Genomic DNA, 25,842 nt, shown 5'->3' with positions numbered 1-25,842 from the left:
ATATTTTACTCATTGCTGTGGGGTTAAATACCAGCTGTACAACCTTTTTGACAGCTTTCTTTTATATTTACACAAGGTGATTAAGTTACATTATCACATTGGTGATAATTATTTCTTTCCACATTTCATCTGAGACATTTATTTCTAAATTTTTTTTTGCCTCTGTCTTGTTTTAGGCCAGCTATGCATCCTTTCAGCAAGTAGCTTAAAATGGTGTGAGCAAAGATCTGACTGGTACTTCTGCCTCCTGACTCATCAACTGTGAAGCTAGATAGGGGTGTAGATGGCTATGTCCTCTTTAGACACAAACTTACGGCCCACTGGTCCCTGGAGATCTCTTCAGTTTCTTTCTCTTTCCTATATTATTGAAGATTTCACTGGACAACTAAGAAAATATCAGCTGAGTTGTATTTGTTGCAATGAAAAACATTTATAACAGTCACATTCAGGCTAAAATCTACTTTATGTTAGTGGGATCTCATTCTGTTCTAACACAGGGCTAGTGCTACACAGGTGAGAATCGAACCATCGTACGTGAAAGAGATTAAATCACTTAAAGCTTTGATTAAAATGGAAAATATGTTCAGAGATGTTTTTATCCTTTAATTTCCCTACTTATTGGAGCAATAAAATTTACATATAAAATTGTGTCCTTTTCCCTTCTCCCTTATTTTCAGGGGTAATTTGTGGCATCCAAATGCAAGCTGTATGATACTCTGGACTGCAAAGGATCTTGGGTGGCATAGAAATGAACCAAGCTAGGAGCATAATTGCAAAATGTAATGAGTTTGGCAGAGGTACTGACAGAAGCAGAACTATGGAAGAAAAAGACATAGTTTCCGGGCTGGTACACTGACTCCAATCCCCACCACCACCACGCACACACACTTCATACTGTTTTTCTTTACAGCACACTGAAGAGCACTTTCCACATTGTGCTTTGGAAGTATTCCCCTAAGTCAGTCTTGTGTTCAAAGATGGAGCACTTAACAACCTGAAAGCAAAACCAGGAGTATTTCAGCAGTATCTGTTATTTTCTTAGATCTGAACAACACAATCAGCAGGACCTTATGGTGCAGTTCTTACAGAATGGAGCAAATGCATGCTTGAAAAATAAAATCAGCAAAATAAAGTTATATGCTGAGGAAAAAGTTCTCCCTGTCGTGTATGTTTTCTGTGGTATTCTACAGAAGTTTTTTTTAAGTGGGTTAGGCATTTAAACGTATGATTCCCCCACCTGCACACTGAAGTTGGTACAGTCCAGCAAAGACACAGCACATGGTCCTGCTCATCACATCATGTGACTTTTAGAAGCAGTCGTGTAGGTGTGACTTTGAGCCATGCTCTTATACTTAGGCTATGTAGAGCAAATAGCGTTGCAGAGTCTTGGAGGTGGCATTGCATAAATGTCCCCATGTAAGTTGCGTTGACCTTTGTAAAATAAACTAAATATTCGGGCAGACAGGCAATACTTGTGTGTATTTTATGGCTAGTTAACATTTGGTTTGTCTCTTTTGCAGTAATTACAGCGCATTGTTAGGAGTGTGGATCTATGGTTTTTTTGTTATTGTCCTGCTGATACTGGACCTTTTGTATTACTCCTCAATGAACTACGATATTTGCAAACTGTACCTGGCAAGATGGGGAATCCAGGGGAAATGGATGAACCCGGAACCAAACCGGTGGATTAAACCTGCTCAGGACCCAAGACAAGTACAGGCTCAGGCTCAGCCTATGCCTACGCCTCAATTATCGCAGGCGGTACGCGCATTAAAAGGAGAAGCTTTAAATCCACCACTGATGTCTTTTCCAAGTTCAACCGCCTGGTAAGTTTTTAAGGGCTTGGTGCCTATTTTTCCCCTCTTTTCCTGTTGTAAAGTTTTTAGCTTACAGCCATCAAGGAAAGTGTGTCATTTTTTACAATGAGAACACTTCTGGTGCCAGAGAATGTAGGCCCACAATATTCACCGACTTAGGCCAGATCTACGAATGCATCAGGAATAGGTGGTAGAGCGATTGTGCAATTTCAGATGGGAGATACTATTTTTGAATGATCCCGCATATGGACCATCCTGTGCTGGCACGTGGCCTTTACGTGAGCTCGGATACATGAAGAAGCCTCAGGCTTCCCAAGTAGAACTGTGAGTGCAAAGCTGGGCCTGAGCATATAGATACCTATTCGAAGATCTGTTCACTAAGTAAACACCACCAGCAACGTGTGATATAAGCTTTGCACAGTGGCAATATCGTAGTCAATGAGATTAATCTGAGGTGCAATTATTGCTAATTGAAAAAAAGAAAATGAATATTATTGTTTTGCCTGCCTAGGTCTCTTTTCATACACACGGCAAGAGAGTGCACAGAGCCTCTGTTCAGGCTTGTACCTCACCTCATGTGCAGTGGATACACCAGAGCTGTGAATGAACCAGCCCATAGTAGAAGAGCAGTGTGAAACCTGGCTGGGTCATGTGAGGCCCATGCTGGTAGCTGGGCAACATGGCCATCCGTAACAGTATATATTATCAGTCATAAAAGGTAGATACGGGTGTCATCCTGAAACCTTTGCCTGACCAGCAGTGTTTGCGCAAGCAGAGCTAAATTAACAAACTCAGTAGGTTAACATATGAATTGCAATCTTAACGTGGGCATTTCATTCTGTGGTAAAAAGCCATATCTTCTGTGTCTCTGTTAAAGGGTTATAATGACAACCCAGTTCTGTTACTCATGGCATCAGTTTGCAAGGAAAAAAGATTTCTTTCCTTGCTTTTGGAAAATCCAAAATAAGTGGGATATTCTGTCTAATTGACTTAGGCAAGTTAAAAGCTCAAAGGACTGCTCATGGGAAATCATATCCATATGCCCCCAAATAGTATAAGGTCTTGAATACCTGGAGCTGCTTCTTATAGTATGATTTTCATTTCATGCCTTTCAGATTGTTACCTAGCTTGAACTAATGTAATGGTGATAATTTTTCAACTGTTATATGTTTTATCTGAGATGTGTAAATGTTGATGACAAACATGGGATTTTATGTTTACTAACATTTCCTATAAGTGGTCCCAACTTTTGCTGTTGTTGTTAATTTCTATGAAAGTTTGTGCATTCCGCCTGGGGCTCTGGAAACCTGATGGTGTGTTCACTGTTCTGCTGAGTGTATCTCAACTAACTAGTTAATAGAGGTGATTTTTGTCATGTACAGCAAGGAAGGGCCAGCTCATACGTTAGCTAATATGAGAGACTGTATTTCACCTTAGTGATCAAGAGTTTCCAGCTTCAAAAGTACGTCCCAGTCATGCAAGTTTCCAATATGGCCACACAGAAATCTGCTTTCAGTCTTTTTTTTTTTGCTGCCATCTCTGAAAGAAGACAAGTTGTTCCATTGCAGGTCGTCAAAGAGAGGGAGACTTGCGAAGTTTGTTCTTTACAGAAATTAGAGAGGGAATAAGAGGACACCTAGCGGTTAATTGTAGCTCTCTTTCTTCCCCACTTCCTTCTGTAGTTTTCTGTTTTTTCCTCCGATGAAGGGGGAAATGATACAGAAATGCATTTTGCCTGCTGAATGCAACCATAAGCACATGTCAGAATCTTGACAAAGAACTGTTTTGAGAGGTAGTGCCTTAGGAGTACCGGGGGTCGGTCATCATATCAATGTATAATTTTGTATTTGCAGTGCTTTGTGGCATCATAGAGGCTTATACCTTTCTTATAGATTGAACTTCCTTAGGCTATATCACTTGCATGAAAGTGGACAGTGAAGATGAGATGTTGGGGGGGGGATTTGTTTTCTGCTCCCAAGGTGAAAACTTCGTATTTGGTGGAACGGGTAAGTATGCAAAACAAGCAGTATGCTTCAAACATTCTCTTTTGGTTAATGGAAAAAAGCAGCTTAACTATGTAGTTATGATGCATCAAAATGATTTGGATGTACATTATAGTGCTTTTGAGTGGGGAACAGGATGATGGGGAGAGCAGTCGTAACCCCCAGATGTGCTAGCTGAAAGGGGTTAGGATGGAGTGGAGATGCTTCTTTGCCGGTTCAGTAACACTTCTGCCACAGAGGCCCCCACTATGCCTGCTGATAGCTCCATGGGTATAGATCTATTGCTGGAGGTTCTTTTGCCAGCAGTACTGAATCCAAAATGGAGCATTCCAGGAGCAGGATGGAAATGTCCTTGGATCCACTGGATTCCCTTTGTGTGTTGGAGAGGTCCCAGGATTGGCCTGGTATAACTATTTTTCTCCATTGGGACAGGGAACATGATGCACAGTAAAGCCTGAATACCAAAACGTATGTGAAGTGCAGTAATGATTTGTATCCACTTTACAAAAAATGTGTATCTGTTTTTGCAAACAAGTGACCTGAGCATGTGATATCATCATGCAGCAAGGTGAAAATGCCCATAAAAATAAAAGATAGGTTTCATGTATCCCTTATTAAACTAATGAAATCCATTCTGGTAGCAGAGAAACAGTACGAATGTATATGTAATTTTACATAGTTGGTTTGATCCTCATATATATCACCTACCATTTTGAGAACCAGTTCTTTCACTGGTTATCCCCAAATAAAATGTACAGAGTGGCATGAATTACTTTTATCTGATCTATGCTTCTTAAAAGCTATGTTCTCTGTTTAGTATGCTCACTGATATTGATAAATTGTTTTCCCCAAAGACAGATTAATCCTGTTATATTCAGAGAAACCAAGAAGATATTCTGTACTGTTGCACCAAGTGTGGCAACGCTGTCTCTAGCCCTGGAGTATCCAGTGCAGAGTTAATTATTAATGCCATGTGCCAGTGACTGCCTCTTAGTGAAGAAAGCTTTCTGGCATGTGTAGCCAACAGTTAATCTGTTTCCAGGGTTTAAGAGAACATGTAAACTCTATAAATGTTCACAGAAGTAGAGAAAGTCATAATTAGAAATATTAAGACATTGGGGCAGTCACATGGAATGATGTGAAAACTTTTATTTTAGTCTGTTTGCATACTGAATGTTGCTGTGTGTTACAGTGATGCATAAACATTTATAAGGGTTTAAAATAAATGAAAGATTTGATTGTCCTTACTTCTCAAGAAAAACTATGCTTTTTCATAGTTTTGAACCTAATGAGTTGGATTTCTGTGTAGAGACCTTCCTATGCAATTGTATACAGCAGCAAAGTTGTGTGTACCACATAAGAAGAGCCTGCTGGATCAAGTCAATGGTCCTTCTAGTCCAGCATCCTGGTTTCACAGTGGCCAGCCAGATAGATGCCCATGGGAAGCCCACAAGCAGGCCCTGAGTGCAATGAGCATTCTCCCCTCCTGCAGTTTCCAGCAACTGATGCTTAGAAGCATACTGCCTCAGACTGTGGAGGCAGATAGCCATCATGGCTAATAGCCTTTGATACCTTTATCCTCCATGCATTTGTCTAATCCTCTTTTAAAACCATCCAAGTTGGTGGCCGCCTCCTCTGGGAGCAAGTTTCATAGCTTAACTACGTGCTGCGTGAAGAAACACTTTCTTTTATCTATCCTGAATCTTCCAGCGTTCAGTTTTGTTAGACATAACTGAAAGACTTCCAAGAAACCTTCTAAAGAGCAGTAGATTGATAGAATTTGGGAGCCCATGATTATGTAACCCTTGCTGAGCAAGCAGGGGTATATCTTGTTTTTTATAGATTTTTTTAGATGCTTTGTTTTTAAGATGTTTTATAGATTTTTTTGTTGTTTAGTGTTTTATTGCTTGTTTGCCACCCTGGGCTCCTTCTGGAAGGAAGGGCGGGTTATAAATTTAATAATAAATAAACAATAAAATATCCAGTAATTTTCTCTTGGTAGGACCCAAGAAACACTGCTGGGACTGTTTCTTTTGAGACAAAATGTGCATGTGGATGTGCACACTCCTTGGCAATCTAATGTGAATGGAGGCTTGAGTGGAATCTAAGGGATCAGCGCCAATCCTGATGCCCCAAAGGTCTTCCCCAATGAATGGGGTTGCACTCCCAGGAGCAGGTTCGTAGCTTGGGAGTTCTTTTAGAACAATCCCTGTCACTTGAGGCTCAGGTAGCCTCGGTGGCACGGAATGCTTTTTACCAACTTCGGTTGGTGGCCCAGCTACGCCCCTATCTGGATAGAGAGAATCTCGCTTCGGTTGTCCATGCTCTGGTAACCTTGAAGTTAGATTACTGCAATGCGTTCTACATGGGGCTGCCTTTGAAGACGGTCCAGAAACTGCAGCTTGTACAAAATGCAGCGGCCAGATTGATAACAGGGACTAGGCATTCCGATCATATAACACCGATCCTGGCTCGCTTGCATTGGCTGCCTATATGTTTCCGGGCCAGGTTCAAAGTGCTGGTTTTAACCTATAAAGCCTTATATGGCGCGGGACCACAATACCTGGTGGAACGCCTCCCCCGATATGAACCCACCCATACACTACGCTCTACATCGAAGACCCTCCTCCGGGTACCTACCCATAGGGAAGCTCGGAGGGTGACAACAAGAAAAAGGGCCTTCTCAGTGGTGGCCCCCGAATTATGGAACAATCTCCCTGATGAGGTACGCCTGGTGCCAACATTACTATCATTTCGGCGCCAGGTTAAAACTTTCCTCTTTTCCCAGGCATTTTAACATTTTAGTATATGTTGAAAACTGTCTTGATCTTCTGGGTATTTTATAATTTTAAAGTTTTTTTAAAAAGTTTTAAATTTGTTTATATGTGACCTATTGTATTTTTATGTTTGACTGTTGTGCACCGCCCAGAGAGCTTCGGCTATGGGGCAGTATAGAAATTTAATAAATAAATAAATAAATAAAATGTGCAGTGACCAAGAGAGCCTGGATAAGGCCTCCCAGTAAATGCAGTTGTAGGAGCAATCCCCAGTGCATTTCCCTTGATACGCAGAACCCGGATAAGGCCTTCCTCAGTAAAGGCAGAGTTTGGAAAACAATACCCAACACATTCCCCTTATGCACAAAGCCCGGATAAGGGCTGCTTGTACAAGGTCAAAAAAGTTCCAAACACTTCCACAATATGAAAACACCAATGTTTTCACAATACTAGTTTGTTTGTTTGTTTGTTGCATGCTTTAGCATGACATTTTGTAAGGAAAGCACCTTTCCAAGTTTTTGGTAAGTGTTTTCTCATATACCAGACTGCTTTTTTCAGTCATTCCGCACTTACTGTCTCTGAGAGTGATGCCTCGTATGTGGCGATTGAGGCATATAAATTTTTGAGGTTTAATTTATGTTTTAAGTTTTATGACATGGTATATTTTTATTGCAGTAAGCTGCTTGGAGACCTAGATGGTGAAAAGCATGATATACATTTTTAAACTAAATAAATACATTTTAAATATAATTCTCCATTGCCACCAAATCACTGGTTGGTGCCAAAATATAACTTTTTATAAATGGCTTCCTGCACCAAGGTGCAGCATTAGTCAAGTGTACTGAGTCAGTGGGCAGACGGTGTGCAACAGTGTTGTATCCTCTTTGACAAACCTGACTACAGCTGATTACAGAAGACAGTGGCCAGATTATGTGAAGCAATTGTTCCACTATATTTGGTACTGGTCAAGGTGCATATGGAGTACTCTGTCCAGTTATGCATGCCACATTTTATGGAGGGTATGGAGCTACTGGAGCATATCAAGAAGAAAGTGAGGAGTTTTAGAAAGCAAGTCCTATGAGGATGGTTGAGAGAGTGGGGCAGCCTGGAGAAGATTCAGGGGAGACATTATAGGGGTCTTCAAACATCTGAAAGGCTGTCACACAGTAAAAATATAAATACTACAGCGTTGATCCAGGGGGTGGGGAAGGCACCTAAACAACATAAGATGTCCATCCACATAGGATGAACACCGACAACCATCACAGTTTCAAGCATCAGTACTGTCAAAAGAGGGCCTAGGAGAATAAAAACATTTTTACCTGGTGTCAGAAAGGTGACAAAGTTAGTGCCAGGCAAGCTTCCCAAAGGAGAGCAGTCCACAATGAGGACACTACCACAGAAAAGGCTTGTTCTCTTATTGCCACCCTGTGAACATTTCTTGGAGGAGGCACACAGAGAAGGACCTCAGATGTTGGAGATTTGTTCTCTGTTGCTTCAGAGGGCAGGGCTAGAACCAACGGGTAGAATTTGTCTGGGAGACAGGATTTTGAGAACCTTTCCAACAGTTAGAACAGTGGAACAGGCTGCCTTGGGAGGTGGTGGGCTTTCCTTCACAGACAGCATTTAATTAGAGGCTGGGTGGCCATCTGTCAGGGATGCTGCAGTTGCATTGCAGAGGCTCCATTGAGCAGAGATTTGGACAAGATTACCTCCAAGGTCCCTTCCAACTCTGTGATTCTATGTAGTTTTTTTTAATGCCAACAGAATCAAGAGTTTGGGAGTTAAAACAGACTCCCATCACTATATATTGTTCAAGTGTCTCCATAAACTATCCTGAAGGGATACATATACAGACGTGTCTTAAAGGCCTCTACTCAACATACTCAAAGAACTAGCCAACCAGTTTCTTGGCAAATCCTGACTTCCTCAAGCCAGGTCTCCAACTTAAATTTCAGCACAATTATTGACTTCTTTTTAAAATAATGTTTGGGAAGATGGACTTTAAAAAAACCCTAAATTTCTATTCTTCAGCAAAGTATCACAGTGCTTCCATCCTGCCAATAGTTCATAACATTCAAGAGAAGAAAATTGCAATATGATCCCGTCTCTGTTTTACTTGGAAGTGAGTCCTGCTGTGTTCAGTGAGGTTACTCCCAAGTAAGTATGCATAGGACTGCAGTCTTAACTGTGATAACGGAAAGTCCCACATTCAAATCCCTGGTCAGTTCCCCCAAACACAATCCAACCTGTCACTTACTCCAGCCTAACTAACATTTCAAGGAGATGAGAAACGATGCTAAACACCCTCCTTCAATAAACACCCAAAATTATCCAAATGAAGGGAGGAAAGTGTGAACTATATATATAGGGACATTCAAAACTAACTCTCCCATTAGCCAGCTCCATACACACTAGGAGGCAATCCTCCCTTCCCAGGAGGAGATTAACAGCTGGAGCAGAGTGGCAGCTGCCACCAGCCAAAGAATGGGAGAAGATCCAGGAGGAGAAGGAAAGGAGGAAGCTGTGGCAGCACCAACCTGGCTGGCCACCAACTTGGATGGCTTTAAAAGCGGATTAGACAAATTCATGGAGGATACGGCTGTCGAAGGATACCAGCCATGATGACTATAATTCTTCCTCCACTGGCTCATGCAGTAAGCTGGGAATCATGAGTGGAGAGAATGCTGTTGCACTCAGGTCCTGCTTGTGGGCTTCCTTGCAGGGCATCTCGTTGGCTACTATGAAAACAGGAAGCTGGCCTAGATAGGCTTTTGGCCTGATTCAGCAGGGCTCTTCTGTATGACTGTAGAAAGCTGGCTGCAAGGCTGCTTGTGAAGAGGAGGGTTCTCTTGGCTTTGCCCTGGGCAGCCTTGCTAGACATAGCTCTTCTTCTGTCCCATTCCTTGCCCGGCATGGCACCAGCTGCTGTCACTGAACAGCTTCTTTGAGCAGGGCAAGCAAAGCTGCCATGCAGGCAGTCACCTAAACGGACAAGAGCTGCTTAGTGAGCCCATTTTTTTCTCTGCATCTTGACTTCCTGGCCCTGCTACCATGTTCCATGGTGCTCACACACTCTTCATGCCAGTGGAGTGCTCCATTGCTACATCCCTGTTGAGACCAATAGGAAGGCAAGGAGGGCAAAGCAGGTGCTTCAGAAGCAACTGGGGAAGGGAAGAGGTAGGGTGAAGCAGTGTCCTTCTGTTTTGTTTATAGTCCTCTTTCCTCCCAGAGATTGGAGCAGGTACTCATGAATGCACAGCCAGTGCCTAGAATGAGAGGCTTTCTCCTCATGGTCCTATCCAGCCTCAGCCTTGAGACAGGTCTGTCAACAAGCACATGCCTTTTAGAGATGTTACGGCACCATGATTTCCATTTATCTCTTTTGTGATAAGATTCAAATTCAAATCAAGTAGAGATGCATATTTTGGCTACATACTCTCTCTCAGCTAGCAAGCCTCTCTTCAGGCGATTATATTTTGTCTCACAAGCCTACCCATAATATGCTAAGGATTGTAATCAGTTATTTTCATTTTCCATTGTTCTCTTAGACTGGAATTCTATACATACTTTCCTGGGAATAAGTCCCAATGGGGATTACTTTTGGGTAGACGTGTATAGGATTGCGTTGTTAAAAAACAATCTTTTCATGATCCTGCCTGTCTGTACAACTTTCTTTCAGGATAAAATTATATTTCATAACAAAAAAAAAACCTAGCCACAATTCTGCCCTTCTGCATGTAGAGAGCAGAGTGCAAAAGTACACCTTGTAGCAATGTTGCACAATGGAATACAGGCTGTTCTGGAGGTGTTTGGAGAGCAAAACAGTAGGATATCAAGAGGTTCATAGCATCCACAATATAGTCATCGTTATTTAGTCACACAGTTTCACACACAGCTTGTATATTCCTAATAGTTGCAGTTGTCATTCATTTTAGGATGCAGTTCCAAGGCAATAAAGGGAAGAAAGGACAGTGTTGTTGTTTGAGTGAGTTAGAACTCTTTAGATGGCCGAGGGTAGGTATTTGTTTGGATATAACTCCATAAAGATAAGGTTTTGAAGGTAAGGACGAGAAATTTGTCAAGTTCTTGTAGAGAAGTAAGGAAGGCTGTCACATAATTGGAGCAATGACAGAGGTGAATAATTATTATTATTATTATTATTAATTCAATTTATATACCGCCCCATAGCCGAAGCTCTCTGGGCGGTTTACAACGTAAAAAACATCTGACATACAATTAAAACCTCATATTAAGCAGTTTAAAAATAATTTAAAATATCAAGAATTAAAACATAATTAAACATACACTAAAATGCGTATTAAATACTACTAAAATGCTGAAAATGCCTGGGAGAAGAGAAAGGTTTTTATCTGATGCCGAAAAGATAATAATGTTGGCGCCAGGCGTATCTCATCAGGAAGAATATTCCATAGTTCGGGGGCCACCACTGAGAAGGCCCTTTTTCTTGTTGTCACCTTCCGGGCTTCTTTCTGAGTAGGCACCCGGAGGAGGGCCTTCGATGTTGAGCGCAGTGTGCGGGTAGGTTCATATCGGGAGAGGCGTTCCATCAGGTATTGTGGTCCCATGCTGTACAAGGCTTTATAGGTTAAAACTAGCACCTTGAATCGAGCCCGGAAACATATAGGCAACCAGTGCAGGCGGGCCAGAATCGTTGTTATATGTTCGGACCGCCTGGTCCCAGTTATCAGTCTGGCCGCCGCATTTTGCACGAGCTGCAGTTTCTGAACCGTCTTCAAGGGCAGCCCCACGTAGAGTGCATTGCAGTAGTCTAATTTAGAGGTTACCAGAGCATGGACAACTGAAGCAAGGTTTTCCCTGTCCAGATTGTGGCGTAGCTGGGCCACCAACTGAAGCTGGTAGAACGCACTCCGTGCCACCGAGGCTACCTGAGCCTCCAGTGACAGGGATGGATCTAAAAGAACTCCCAGACTACGAACCTGCTCCTTCAGGGGGAGTGCAACCCCATCCAGGACAGGTTGTACATCCACCATCCGGTCAGGGGAACCACCTACTAACAGCATCTCAGTCTTGTCTGGATTGAGCTTCAATTTATTCGCTCTCATCCAGTCCATTATTGCAGCCAGGCATCGGTTCAGCACCTTGACAGCCTCACCTGATGAAGATGAAAAGGAGAAGTAGAGCTGTGTGTCATCAGCATACTGGTGACAACGCACTCCAAAACTCCTGATGACCGCACCCAGCGGCTTCATGTAGATGTTAAAGACCATGGGGGACAGAACTGACCCCTGCGGAACTCCATATTGGAGAACCCAGGGTGCCGAGCAATTCTCCCTAAGCACTACCTTCTGGAGATGACCCGCCAAATAGGAGCAGAACCACCGCCAAGCAGTACCTCCAACTCCCAAATCCGGAAGTCTCCCCAGAAGAATACCATGGTCGATGGTGTCAAAAGCCGCTGAGAGATCAAGGAGAATCAACAGAGTTACACTCACCCTGTCTTTTTCCCGGCATAAGTCATCATACAGGGCGACCAAGGCCGTCTCCGTGCCAAAACCGGGCCTGAAACCCGATTGAAATGGATCCAGATAATCGGTCTCATCCAAGAGTATCTGGAGCTGGTCCGCAACCACTCTTTCTAGAACCTTGCCCAGGAATGGGACATTCACTACCGGCCTATAATTATTAAGATTTTCTGGGTCCAGGGAAGATTTCTTCAAAAGTGGTCTCACTACCGCCGCCTTCAGGCAGCCTGGGACCTCTCCCTCACACAGTGAGGCATTAATCACTTCCCTGGCCCAGCTGGCTGTTCCATCCCTGCTAGCTTTTATTAGCCAAGAGGGGCAAGGGTCCAGAACCGAAGAGGTCGCACGCAGCCGTCCAAGCACCTTGTCAACGTCCTCAAGCTGCACCAATTGAAACCCATCCAAAAAATCATGACCAGGCTGTGCTCCGGATACCTCATTTGATCCAACTGCTATAACATTGGAGTCCAAGTCCTGACGGATGCAAGAGGTTTTATCCTGGAAGTGCCTAGCAAATTCATTACAGCGTGCTTCAGATGGTTCTACCGTGTCCCCAGGGCCAGAATGTAATAGCCCTCTGACAACTTTAAAAAGCTCCGCCGGACGGCAGATAGAAGATTTAATGGTGGCAACAAAATATTGTTTTTTTGCTGCACGTACTGCCCCTAAATACATCTTGGTATAGGCACTCACCAGTGCAGAGTTGCATTCGTCAGGAGTCCGCCTCCATCTGCACTCAAGCCGTCTCCTATTCTGTTTCATTGCTCTCAGCTCTGAAGTATACCATGGAGCTGTATGAGCTCTACATAGGAGACGGTGCACAGGAGCGATCATGTCAACTGCCCGGGTCATTTCAGCATTCCACAGTTCGACCAGGGTTTCGACAGGAGCGCCAGTCCTATCAGCCGGAAAACTTGCTGGATAAAAGTGTTGGGACAAAGGTGAGGCAATGAAAGACCGGAGAGAAAAAGACTGGAGGAACCAAGGTGAAAGATAATGTGCTGTACCCCAGTGGAAGGGGCACATCAAAAAAAGGGTGTTCTGTATCTTCCATGGGCCCACACCTGACTAAGGAGTCAAAGAAGTCACTGACTCACATCTGGCCTGCTGCAAGTATGGCTATATTTTAGATCTGTTGCTTCATAGGCCTGCTTCTACCCCTCTCCAGGTTACTCTCACCAATAAGCAAAGTCCCTCGCGTGGCCTCGTCTCCTGAGGTGCATGGTGTCCGTATTCTTGGTTTTGGCAGGCTTAAATCCAGGACCCTTATGCCTTCCTGTGGAGAAAGGAGGCTGGGTAAACCTAAGATGCAGGGATTTCCTCTTTGGCCCCACTCAGTGGGGCATAGGGGGAGAGCCTGAAGATGGTCTGTGGCAGAGCAGTGAGGGCCAAGACTTCCTTCTCCATGTGATGAAGCCTTGCTTAGAAGCCTAGCTATTCCTCTTCCCCTCTCCGAGGCTTTTTATTTCCTCACCATTCTACCTGAGGCCTTTCAGCTGATCTCCCACCAGACAGATAATTGACAGTGCCTGCCCCACTCCTTCCCCCGCAGGTGGAGCCTTCAAGCAATGTCCAGATATGGTCCCCTTGGGAGCTATTGCCTGTTGGGGCTTACTTAAAGGGCAAGATGCTGGAAAGGACTGGCAAGCTCCAGCAGCTCATCACAGATGACTGGAATGGAGACCAGAGTTTTGCATAGTTTTTACTATCATAATTATTATCAAAATGCATCATACTTCTAAATCACCTAAGAACTTTTATCAGATTACTTAATAAGTTTCAACTCATTATGAACAGAGCTTCCAAAATATGAACAATCCATAAGTAATTATGGGAAGCAGCCCTCTAACTTGTAACTAACAGAAATACAGAGCCAAATTTTTAATAATACTGCTGTAAAGATGTCATTTTTATGCCCAGAGCTTGACATGATTAGGACTTGTACCTTGAGATGTTTTCTACTACATTTTTATGAGATGGCTAGAAAAATATAATGTCAACAGCAACCCTGGTTCATACACTTCTGCATGTATGAATAGTTCTACATGATATATTGTTATTTCTAAAAAGGTATATTGGTGTGAAGTGTGAATTGCTATAGTATTAGGACAAAAGAAAGGAAATAAGAGTCTAGGAGACAACAGAAGTCTGCTCCAAGGGTAGGCTGTACAGAATAAACAAGGTCAGTGTTATACTTCTGTGGGATTTACCACTGGCTTCAGTCACCCATGAGGTATGCTGCAATGAGCCATTTGATTTAGAAAGAATTCATAAGAGTTTGAACTAGCAGCATGAGGAAAGAGTCCACGGGAGATTGAATTAGAAGCATGAGACAGATGCTATTTCAAATTATTTTGTGCAGCATTTGCATGAACCATAGAGGGAATACATAAGCTAGTGAAGAAAGGTGAGCAAGGGAATAGTGAGAGATGGGGAAAGAGGAGCTTTTTCTGATATTTATAAAAAAAAATAAACTTGTAAATGAAGCTTACAGTAAGGGAGCAGATAGGTGTTATTTAGTTATTTATTTACCTTGTCCAAATCACCCTCGGACAATGTCAGACAAATCACGAGCGGTAACCAAGTTTGTTCTTAGTATATTGCTTGTGGTTTGCTTAGGAGAGACAAACCACAAGGACAGGTTCAGATATAACACTAAGTCAAACCATGGCTTAGCCATGGGTAGCATAGCAACAGCAGGGCCAGAGGAGGAGTGCTGCAGTGGTGATCTTCACTCCAGGGATCTGCTTATTTACTCCAGGCTGACTTCCTAACTGCTGCTCCTGCCACACTGGTGAATTCAGTTTAAAAAGAGAGGCAGGTTGGGTGATTCAGGGCTGGGTGAGAGAAGGCACAGATAGTGGTGATGGGAAGCCTTTGAGGTTGGAATAGATCAGAAAATATGCTGAGTTGTTTTTGGGGAGAGTACCTCGGCTTGTTTCCCAAGCTGCCCCAATGCAAGCCTGAGGGAAGTCACCCATTTCTAGTTTTTAATGATTTCCATAAGCTTATTTTTATTGTCCCTTTTATTAGAGGAGAATCTAAACAGGAACCCTTCCTCTGAAATGCTCTGTTGTTTGCTCTAAAGCATAAGCAATCTCAAATAGATTAATGGCTCTTGTCCTTAAAATTGTCTAAATGGAAATTCCAGATCCAAGCAGTCCTAACTTTTTGGATGTTCAGAATCTGTATCTGGGGTAGAGCTGTTTGTTGGGGAAGCAAAGAAGGTGATTTGGCTCTAGCTATTGAACTGAAAAAATGTTAGATTAATCAACTGTGATACAACCTGGATAAAAAAATTTAAATTCCACACATCTGAAATATACTTCTTTTCCCCCTCATTATGTTTCATTACAGTTTCCACGGAATGTGGTTATGCTCTTCACATGCAGCTCTGATGATAGTTAAGCACTTTTAAGTCAAAATTATTTCAGTGGCAGATATTTAAACACATGGTTGATTTTCCCATTGGAATAAATAGGGGTTCAAACTGCTTAACTGGGCTGGATTGTGCCCATAGTCCAGAAAGGCAATGCCATTTCCTTCATTGCTCCTCGCCCCAAAGATCAGGGAGTAGCAAAGCCACCAAGGCCTCCTTTCCACGAGCTCCGCACACTTGTAGGATCTTGCTAAGCCACAGTTTGACTTAGTGTGCTGTGCAAACCAAGCCTATGAAATATTTCAAGTTGAAATGATACCTGTAGCTTGCAAAATAAGTTCTCTATTATACTCGTCGGCTTATAGCATCCTTTGAAGAAGAACTCAATTCATACTTAACCAGCAGCAGGCTCTGAACACTAAATATTCTGGAAAATCTCAACAATGCCATGTCACAAACCCATGACCAAATTATTGTGTAAACAAATCATTCTCTCTGCTCAACAATTTCAAAGGTTAATGCGTTTAGGTTTTTTTCAATCTCAACAGTGTCTTTCTACTTAACATAGTTTCTGATTATGGATCTGCTCTGGTTCCTCTCAACAGCAATAGAACTTCCTAGGCAAATATTAAAAACAGCTCATTCATCACTGACAAAAATGTTCAGTGCACGGCACAGCAGCAGTTTTTTTCCATACCCAGATGTGAAGGAAATCTGTATGTTCCTTTCATCACTGGTGGAATTGTAAAAGAGTCACCGTGGCTACTGTAAGGGAGATTTCATAGCATTCCCAAACATAACCCAGGATTTAAAGTGCTGCTTAGTCTCACGTTAGGATCTTCTGCTGGACTGATGGAAGTTTTGATTTATGTTTCTTTGAATAGCCGACTTCCATGCTGTATCGCAAATGGCCTTTGTGATCTCCCTTCAGACATGTTTCTTATATGATGCCCATAGCGTCTGAGGCCCTGCAGTGCTAGGGTGACATGAGAAGCCCTGGGAGAGGTTTGGCTCCTTCTTGTGGCAGATTTATTCCATAAGAACATGGGTGTTGGCTGTATGGACTGTGCGTGCAGCCGACTGCCCTCAAATACAATGCTGTCCTATCGCCAGTCTTGAAGTGAGATTCAACTGCCGGTCCAATCAGTTTTTGTGCATAGAATCGGTGGGAGATGCTTTTTGTCATCTGCCTCAGGCAACAACCTGCCTTGGACCAGCTCTAGTTAGTCCAGGAGCAAGAGCAGCTCTCAGGCTGCTAGCATAATGTGAGAACTTCAGTCTCCATTTTATTTATTTATTTATCTATATATACCGCCCCATAGCCACATCTTTTAAAAACAGTTTAAAACAAATTTTGAGAACTGGTGGCCACGCTAAAAACAAACAAAATCCTGTCAGGCTGATATATCCACAGGAAATGAGCCAAAGGGGGACGCTTTCCATCCCTTTCTCAAAGCATATGCTGCCTATGAAACTTTAGTAATGGGCAGACCAATCCATACATCCAATCCACTGTGCTGGAGGGGTTTGGATGGAGCAGGGGGCCTCCCAGCCTAGCACTGCCAGGCTCTGCCGTCAGGGGACCTCCACTATCAGCAGGAAACCCCACCAGTGAGGAGCACAATATGTATCCAAACAGCAGGTGGGCAGAAGCTACCACTGACTGCATCCCCACCAGCAATAGCCAGAGGATGCCCCCAAAATGGGACAGGGAAGGAGCAGTACTGGACTGGCCAGGATTTGCTGGAGCCCGATCTGGTGCAACTGCTTTCATGTGACAGCAAATGTCTGATCTGACTGCACTACCCTGGGAGCCATCAGAGCAACGGGCCTTTCCCCCATCCCACCTTCCACCCTGGCCTGGACAAGCAGCAGGACTGTGGATGTGGCATTGGGATACCATTTCATCAATCCCTGCTGCTGCCAGCCAGGGGTTAGGGTTGAAGCCTAAGTCCTGGACTACACGTTATCCTTGTCTATCTCTCACACACATGCACACACACATATGGATTTGCCCCACCATTGTGCAGCATTTGCCCCATGAATCAGGCAAACAGAAATAGTTCCTCCTCTCCATCTCATTGGCAGCTGTTGTCAGGGGAATGGGAAAATTTGTCACATGATAGTTCTGCTTCACTGACATGACAAATGTACCCAGTAGCCCAAACCTCAGATTAGGCCAGAAACCATTGGAATCTTTCTGGATAAAATAATATCATAAATGCATGCTGCTATTATTTAATTTGCACAGTCTCATTTATTTCTCATCTTAAGCTAAATCCATGATAGTCTAAGAGCATTTTCAAATATGAAAGCACCTTTGAGTCCCTCTTGTCCTTTGTGTTTTAATATTTGATTGTTGTAAATGTGGGAGAGGCATTTGTAACATGAATGAGTCTTCTGTTGATGTGGATTTTATATTTGCATCACAACTCAATTGAAGCAAGAGCCACTTTAAGTCGCATTTATGGAAACACCTGGTAAATCTTCAATTCCGTGCTCTGTAAATATGAAATAGTGGCTTTAAAGGCATTGACAAGCCTCTCTTACTTTTCCTTTCCAAAAAGCATGAAAGCAATATATGGAGAAGCAAAAGTGTTTGGAATTGTTGAAACTTTTTGGTTTCAACTTTTTTAGCAATCTACTTTAGTTATTTGTTTGCAGCAAAGATGTCTATGTATAGTCAAAATATTATTATAGCCAGCTGAGTCTGGGATATGTCATACATTCTTGGCTGCTCTGTACCAGACTTGGAGTTTGATGGAGGAAGAAGGAAGAATAATTAAGTTCAGCAACCGTAACTTTGACTTTGATGTTGCACAATTATTCTAGCCGCAAGTTAATTCACTAATTACAGAATTTCTTTCTTTTTAGTCTGGAAACCATCTGAGTGTTGTGTTATCTGAACTGAGATTCTGTTAGATATGCATCCACAACATATACAAAACACCATCATACTTGGCACCAGTCTTAGAATAAGAGATCCATGACTGAATAAGATGCAACTCCTTTTGTTCTGCTCCATGGTGATTCTCCCAGTCAGCAGCAAGATGATGAGTTCACCAAATTCTACCAGCTGTTACAGCCTCCTTTACATCTGTTACATTTTACAACCTGTTACATCTGCTGTGCCCACTGGCCTGTGTGTGTTGTTGTTTAATGCCAGATCGGTACACAATAAGACCACTCTCATCCATGATATGATCGTGAATGAAGGTGCCGATTTGATGTGCATTACCGAGACCTGGGTGGGTGAGCTGGGAGGAGTTGTTCTGACCCAGCTTTGCCCACCTGGATACTCGGTGCAACACCAGCACAGGCTGCAGAGAAGGGGGGAGGAGTTGATATAGTGTACAGAACTTCCATCTCTGTCACCAGGAAACCACTCTGTCTTAGAGCTGGCTGTAAGGGCCTTCACCTGGTGTTGGGCTGAGGAGACAGTAAACTAGGGTTGCTACTGGTGTACCGTCCATCCTGCTGCCCAGCAGCTTCTCTGACCGAGCTGGTAGAGACCATCTCAGCTGTGGTGTTGGAGAAGCCCAGAACAATAGTTCTGGGTGATTTCGATGTCCATGCTGCCTCTAGTGTTCCAGCTCGGGACTTCATGGTCTCCATGATGACCATGGGGCTGTCTCAAGTTGTCACTGGCCTGACACATAGGGCAGAGCACACCCTCAACTTGGTTTTTGCTCCAGATGGAGGAAGGGGTGGTCTGGAGATGAGGGGGTGGATGTTACCCCATTGTCATGGTCAGACCACTTCCTGGTGAAGTTTAGACTTATGGCTCTGATCCTTCCTTGCAGGGGTGGTGGACTGATTAAGATGGTTTGCCCCAGGAAACTAATGGAATCCACAAGATTCCTGAATGCACTGGGGGAGTTCCCAGTAAATAGAGCAGGTGACTCTGTTGAAGCCGTTGTCACACTGTGGAACAGCGAGGTTCGTCAGGCTCTTGACACAGTTGCCCCCAAGCACCCTCTCTGGCATTGTGGAGCCCGGTTTGCACCTTGGTACACCAGTGAGCTAAGGGCAATGAAACAGGCTGGACGATGGCTAGAGCGCAAGTGGCAAAATGTGCTGTGAGGCTGATCAGGCATGAGTAAAACATAATAACCATGCCTACTGTGTGGCGGTGAGGGTGGAGAAGAAGGCCCACTTCTCTGCCTCCATTGCATCCTCAAGTAGCTGTCAGGGGTCCGTATTGTCAGGGGCCTGTTGATATCAACTCCAGGAAATGGAGTTTTAGACCTTTCAGAGGCCCACTGTGAATTGTTTGCAAGGCATTTTGAGGGTAAAGTTGCTCGCCTCCGTAGCAGTCTTGATGCCCCATCCACATCTACTGTAGTCGCCAATGAGGTGTCCAGTGCTACATCTGCTGCAACTTCTTGGGAACGGTTTCAGTTGATGCAGTGTGATGACGTAGACAAGGTGCTTGCATTGATGCGACCAGCAACATGTCCTCTCGACCCTTGCCCTTCTTGGCTTATTAAAGCTTGCCATGGGAGTTGACCGAGTGGATCCAGGGTGTGGTCAACACATCATTGCAGGAGGGAGTGATTCCAGCTGCCTTGAAAGAGACGGTGATCTGACCACTCCTGAAAAAGCCCACCCTGGACCCATTGGTTTGTGACAACTACCAGTCGGTTGCAAATACCCCCTTCTTAGGGAAAGTGGTTGAGAGGGTTGTGCCGCAGCAAATGCAGATACTCTTGGATGAAACAGATTATCTTGACCCATCCCAGTCTGCGTTCAGGCCTGGTTATGAGACTGAATCGGCCTTGGTTGCCCTGATGGATGACCTTTATCGGGAGAAGGACAGGGGTAGTGCGACCCTGTTATTCTTACTGCAGGTGAGGGCCTCCTGCAGATACCATCTTATCAGGAGGTCCGTTCTGCACAACATAGGAAATGGACCGTTAGTGTTGCGGCACCTACCCTGTGGAATTCCCTCCCCTTAAATATTAGACAGGTGTCATCTCTGTTATCTTTCTGGTGCCTCTTTCAACAAGACTTTTAAGTTGAGACTTATCCCAGTCTGCGTCTGTGTTGGAATTGCTTTTCAAACCTTCTTTTTAAAATGTTTGTAATCTTAGAAGATGTTTTGAAAGCTTTTTTTAAGAAATGTTTTTAAAGATGTTTTGTTTTAATGTGTTTTAACGTTTGTTGATGTTTTAAGGTTTTTAGTGCTTTTGTTTGCCGCCCTGGGCTTCTGCTGGGAGGAAGGGAGGGATATAAATCAAATAAACAAATAAATAAAACCTAAGGGGAGCTAATTTCTTGGAGAGAATTCGAAGCATGCCAATTTTAGAGAGTAAGACAACAGATGAAAGGGAGTGAGGTTCTAATGGGCTAAATTTTTAACTGAAAAGGCTGAGTACAAGTTTCTGTTTAGGACGCCTTGTTTTCCCTGACAGCATCTGCTTTCCCTGGGAGCCTTTAGGACAATGCAAATGCTGACAGATCAAAACAGGCATTGCAAACAGGAGCAAGAGGCTGCTCGATGTCCAGCATCTATATGTAGTGCCACAGTCCTCTTGATGGGCTGTGTTTTCAGTGTGGAGGAGGAGGAAGCTGGCCAGGGCACCAAGCCTCCTATTTTGAGAAGCCTTTCACACTTCTTTACTTTCAGTTTTGGAGGAGCTGGGGAGTACAAACAATCTGGCTTCACGTTGACAAAAATAGAAAATTCTGTAATATCCATATGCTCATTTTACCCATTTACATTGCACATAAATCTTTTCTATTTGTTTGTTTGCTCTTTATAGAAGAACGGCAGCAGTTCGTTATGCTGAGATGGCTCATTAGGCTTATCAAAGTGCTGGGTTAGATAAGATAAATATTAAAAGATGATCAAATGCCACCTTCCTCCGTTCAAGCCATAGCTCCCAGAATTCTCATAATTTAGGTGCCCAGTGTATATGCCTCTTAATTTACATTTGAAAATTTGTCATGATACAAATGTCATCAGTTCTTTTGATGATTTATGCCCCTGTAAAAGGTTTCTTCTTCCTTTTTTTTTCTTTAAATGTTCCTTGTATTAATGTATATTTGTTTTTGGTTTAAATTCTTTGTCATTACTAATCACAACAGCCACCATTCGTGTGATCAGAGTATGATCAGTGCAGTAACAATTTCACGGTGGTCATTATAGTTACAACTTTCATAGGGCTGGTGCAGATGTGCATTTCATCATTTGATTACCACAATTTCTGGCGTGCAAGAATAACCTATCACAGATCTAACATTACAGGCAGAAATATCATCTCTTCCAACATCAGCTCAGACAAAATACATTTCAGTGGAGTCAATGCACCACATGTAGCTGGCAGTCATCAAATTTTGGGAAGCCAAACATGTATGACTCAGACTGTAGTTGCTGCCTTGTGCTCAAAAAGACTTTAGAGCAGTGGTTCTTAACCTTTTCCACTGCCAGCACCCCTTGGATTTCCAAAATATGCTCTTGCACTCCCTGAAAAAATACTGTTCATTTTTTAAATGTTATTTTAATGTGTGTTTTAGCCTAACTTAGCTAAGATAAATGAATTTTTAAAATCTCTTGAACAACGCCTTGCACCCCTAGAAAAAGTGCCTCTCACCCCTGGGGGTGCATGCACCCCAGGTTAAGAACCACTGCTTTAGAGAGATTTCATTAAAGTACAGCCATACTACCCTGGACATGCCAGATCTTGTCTGATCTTGGAAGCTAAGCAGGGTCGGGCTGGTTAGTACTTGGATGGAAGACCGCCTAGGAAAACCAGGTGCCATAGGCTTAGAGGAAGGCAATGGTAAGCCACGTCTGAATACCTCTTACTATGAAAACCCTATGAATATATAAAAAAAAGATTCATAGGGTCGCCATAAGTCGTAATCAACTTGAAGGCATATAACAACAACGCAAATGTTTGAAGACTTCAAGCCTCTGGCTGTTTATTTATTTATTTATTTATTTATTTCATTTTTAAACCGCCCATAGCGAATAGCTCTCTGGGCGGTGAACAAAACAAGATTAAAATACAATATTACAATAAAATTACAATAAAATCAGCAACAAGTTAAACGAAAAAAAAAAATTAAATGAAACACATTGAACATTAAAATGCCTGGGAGTATAGCCAGGTCTTAACCTGGCACCTAAAAGAAAGTACCAAAGGCGCCAGGCGTATCTCCACAGGTAGGTTGTTCCACAGTTCGGGGGCCACTACAGAAAAGGCCCTAGATCTAATAACAATCCTCCGGGCATCCTGATGAGTTGGTACCCGGAGGAGGGCCTTGGATATTGAACGAAGTGACCGGGTCGGTTCATAGCGGGAGAGGCGTTCCAAAAGGTATTGTGGTCCCACACCGTGTAAGGCTTTATAGGTCAAAACCAGCACCTTGAATCTGGCTCGGAAACAAATAGGCAGCCAGTGCAGGCGGGCCAGGACAGGTGTTATATGCGCAGACCAGCGGGTCCTCGTTAACAACCTGGCTGCCGTATTTTGCACTAGCTGAAGTTTCCGAACGGTCTTCAAGGGCAGCCCTACGTAGAGCGCATTACAGTAGTCCAGTCTAGAGGTTACCAGAGCGTGAACAACTGAGGCGAGATCGTCACTGTCCAGATAGGGGCGTAGTTGGGCTACTAAGCGAAGATGGTAAAACGCATTCCGTGCCACCGAGGCCACTTGAGCCTCAAGCGAAAAGGAAGGGTCAAAAAGGACCCCCAAGCTACGAACCTGTTCCTTCAAGGGGAGTGTAACCCCATCTAGAACAGGATGAACATCCACCATCTGGGCAGGTAAAGAGCTCACCAACAGTGTCTCAGTCTTGTCTGGATTAAGTTTCAGTTTATTAGCTCTCATCCAGTCCATTATCGCGGTCAGGCAACGGTTCAGCACATCAACAGCCTCACCTGAAGGTGAAAAGGAGAAGTAGAGTTGCGTGTCATCAGCGTACTGATGGCAACGCACTCCAAAACTCCTGATGACCGCACCCAGAGGCTGCATGTAGATGTTAAAGAGCATGGGGGACAAGACCGACCCCTGAGGGACTCCACAATGGAGAGTCCAGGGTGTCGAGCAATGTTCCCCAAGCACTACCTTCTGGCGACGATCCGCTAAGTAGGAGCAGAGCCACTGCCAAGCAGTGCCCCCAACTCCCAACTCCGCGAGCCTCCCCAGAAGGATACCATGGTCGATGGTATCAAACGCCGCTGAGAGATCAAGGCGAATCAACAGGGTCACACTCCCCCTGTCCCTCTCCCGACAAAGGTCATCATACAGGGCGACCAAGGCTGTTTCAGTGCCAAAACCAGGCCTAAAACCGGATTGAAACGGATCCAGATAATTGGTTTCATCCAAGAGCGCCTGGAGCTGGCCGGCGACCACCCGCTCCAGGACCTTGCCCAAAAAAGGGACATTCGCCACCGGTCTATAGTTGTTCAAAATATCTGGGTCCAAAGAAGGTTTCTTTAGAAGAGGTCTCACTACTGCCTCCTTGAGACTACCAGCGACTACTCCCTCTCTCAAGGAGGCGTTTATCACCTCTTTGGCCCAGCCGGTGGTTACAGCCCTGCTGGCCTTCACCAGCCAAGATGGGCAAGGATCAAGGGCAGATGTGGTTGCCCGCACCATTCCAAGCACCTTGTCCACTTCCTCGAGCTGCACCAACTGAAACTCATCCAACAATGAAGGACAAGACCGTGCTCTGGACACTTCAATGGAGTCATCTGTCATAACATCAGAGTCTAAGTCCCGACGGATGCAAGCAATCTTATCCTGGAAGTGCTCCGCAAATTCGTTGCAGCGAGCTTCCGATGTTTCCTTAGTATCAGGAGGGCCAGAATGTAAAAGCCCTCGTACCACCCTAAAAAGCTCCGCTGGGCGGCAAAGAGATGATCTAATGGTGGCAGCAAAATATGACTTTTTTGCCGCCCTAACCACTTTTACATACAACTTAGTGGAAGCACTCACCAAAGAATGACTACATCCGTCAGGAGTTCGCCTCCACCTGCACTCTAGCCTCCTTCTCTCTTGCTTCATCACTCTGAGCTCCGGGGTATACCACGGTGCTGTTTGAGTTCTGCACCGAAGGGGGCGCGTGGGAGCGATCATGTCAATGGCCCGGGTCATCTCCGCATTCCACAGATCGACCATGGCCTCGACAGGAGCGCCAGTGCTATCAGCCGGAAAAACTCCCAGAGCGCTCTGGAAAGCAACAGGATCCATAAGGCTCCGGGAGCGGACCAACTTAATAGGTCCCCCACCTCTGCAGAGGGAAAGGGTTGCCGTGAGTCTAAAGCTCAGCAAGCGGTGATCTGTCCATGACAATGGAGTAGATGAAAAATACCCCACCCTCAGATCACCATCTCCATGACCAGTGGCGAAGATCAAATCAAGAGTATGTCCTGATACATGCGTCAGGCCAGTAGCAACTTGAGACAGCCCCATGGTTGTCATAGAGGCCATGAAGTCCTGAGCTGCCCCGAACAAGACAGCCTCGGCATGAATGTTGACATCCCCCAGTACCACAAGTCTGGGGGATCTCAACAATACCTCCGAGACTATCTCCGTCAGCTCAGCTAGGGAAGCCATTGGGCAGCAAGGTGGGCGGTACACCAATAGTATTCCCAATCTGTCTCCTTGGCCCAGCACAAGATGAAGACACTCCAAACCAGTCGCCGTCTGGACAGGGTGCTTAGTGAGAGAGAAAGAACTCCGATAGACCACAGCAACCCCGCCTCCCCGGCCCTCAGATCTACTACAGTGCTGCACCGAATACCCAGGTGGGCAAAGCTGGGAAAGAGCAACTCCTCCCTGCTCACCCACCCAGGTTTCGGTAATACACACAAGGTCGGCACCCTTCTCCACAATCAAATCGTGGATAAGGGGTTTTTTATTAACGACCGACCTAGCATTTAAAAGCAGCACCTGGAGATCCGAGAGCTGGCTGACAGTACAACCAACAGTCCTGTGGATAGGAGGAGAACCGGAACAAGACACAGACACAACTTGTCTGGGACGAGTTCCCCTTACCTGGCATGTTCTCCTCCCAACGCCATACCTCCCATTACCCGTCACAACGTTAATTGGGGCCCCCGAAAATCTCCCTGCGAGGCCCAAGGCATGTTCTCCCAGGCACATTTTAAAATAAATCTAATACAGCAAAACACTTAAACAACATAAACACAAACACACATTCACTCAATCTCATTCACACAACAACAGACAGACAAACAAACAAACAAATTAAAATACAGCCAAACTTATTGCAAGTTATAAAACGGAGGGGAGGCGTTCCTGATCCCAAAAATAACGCTAAAAGGTGATTAAAAGGTGTTAAAAGAAACATATGGTGGCGGAGCTCCAGCCGTAGCGAGCTCTT

The 25,842-nt window shown here is 44.2% G+C and overlaps 1 protein-coding gene and 1 non-coding gene across 9 annotated transcripts in view; both read left to right on the top strand.

Moving 5' to 3' along the window:
- The window catches only part of SHISAL1 (shisa like 1), a 124,994-nt gene that overhangs the window by 81,039 nt on the left and 18,113 nt on the right, over positions 1-25,842 (top strand). For all 8 annotated transcript variants that reach the window (XM_061582378.1, XM_061582376.1, XM_061582380.1 and 5 more), the window contains one exon: positions 1,521-1,826. In XM_061582378.1, coding sequence (XP_061438362.1) covers positions 1,521-1,826 — 306 coding nt within the window. The remainder of the gene's footprint in view (positions 1-1,520; positions 1,827-25,842) is intronic.
- Positions 2,227-2,330, top strand: LOC133363527 (U4 spliceosomal RNA). Its single transcript, XR_009757695.1, has one exon. It is a non-coding gene; the product is annotated as a U4 spliceosomal RNA (small nuclear RNA).

Source organism: Rhineura floridana, chromosome 8, assembly GCF_030035675.1.
Source record: "Rhineura floridana isolate rRhiFlo1 chromosome 8, rRhiFlo1.hap2, whole genome shotgun sequence".
Taxonomy (NCBI): domain Eukaryota; kingdom Metazoa; phylum Chordata; class Lepidosauria; order Squamata; family Rhineuridae; genus Rhineura; species Rhineura floridana.
The sequence above is the reverse complement of the archived record's forward strand: the minus strand, read 5'-3'. Positions and strand labels throughout refer to the sequence as shown.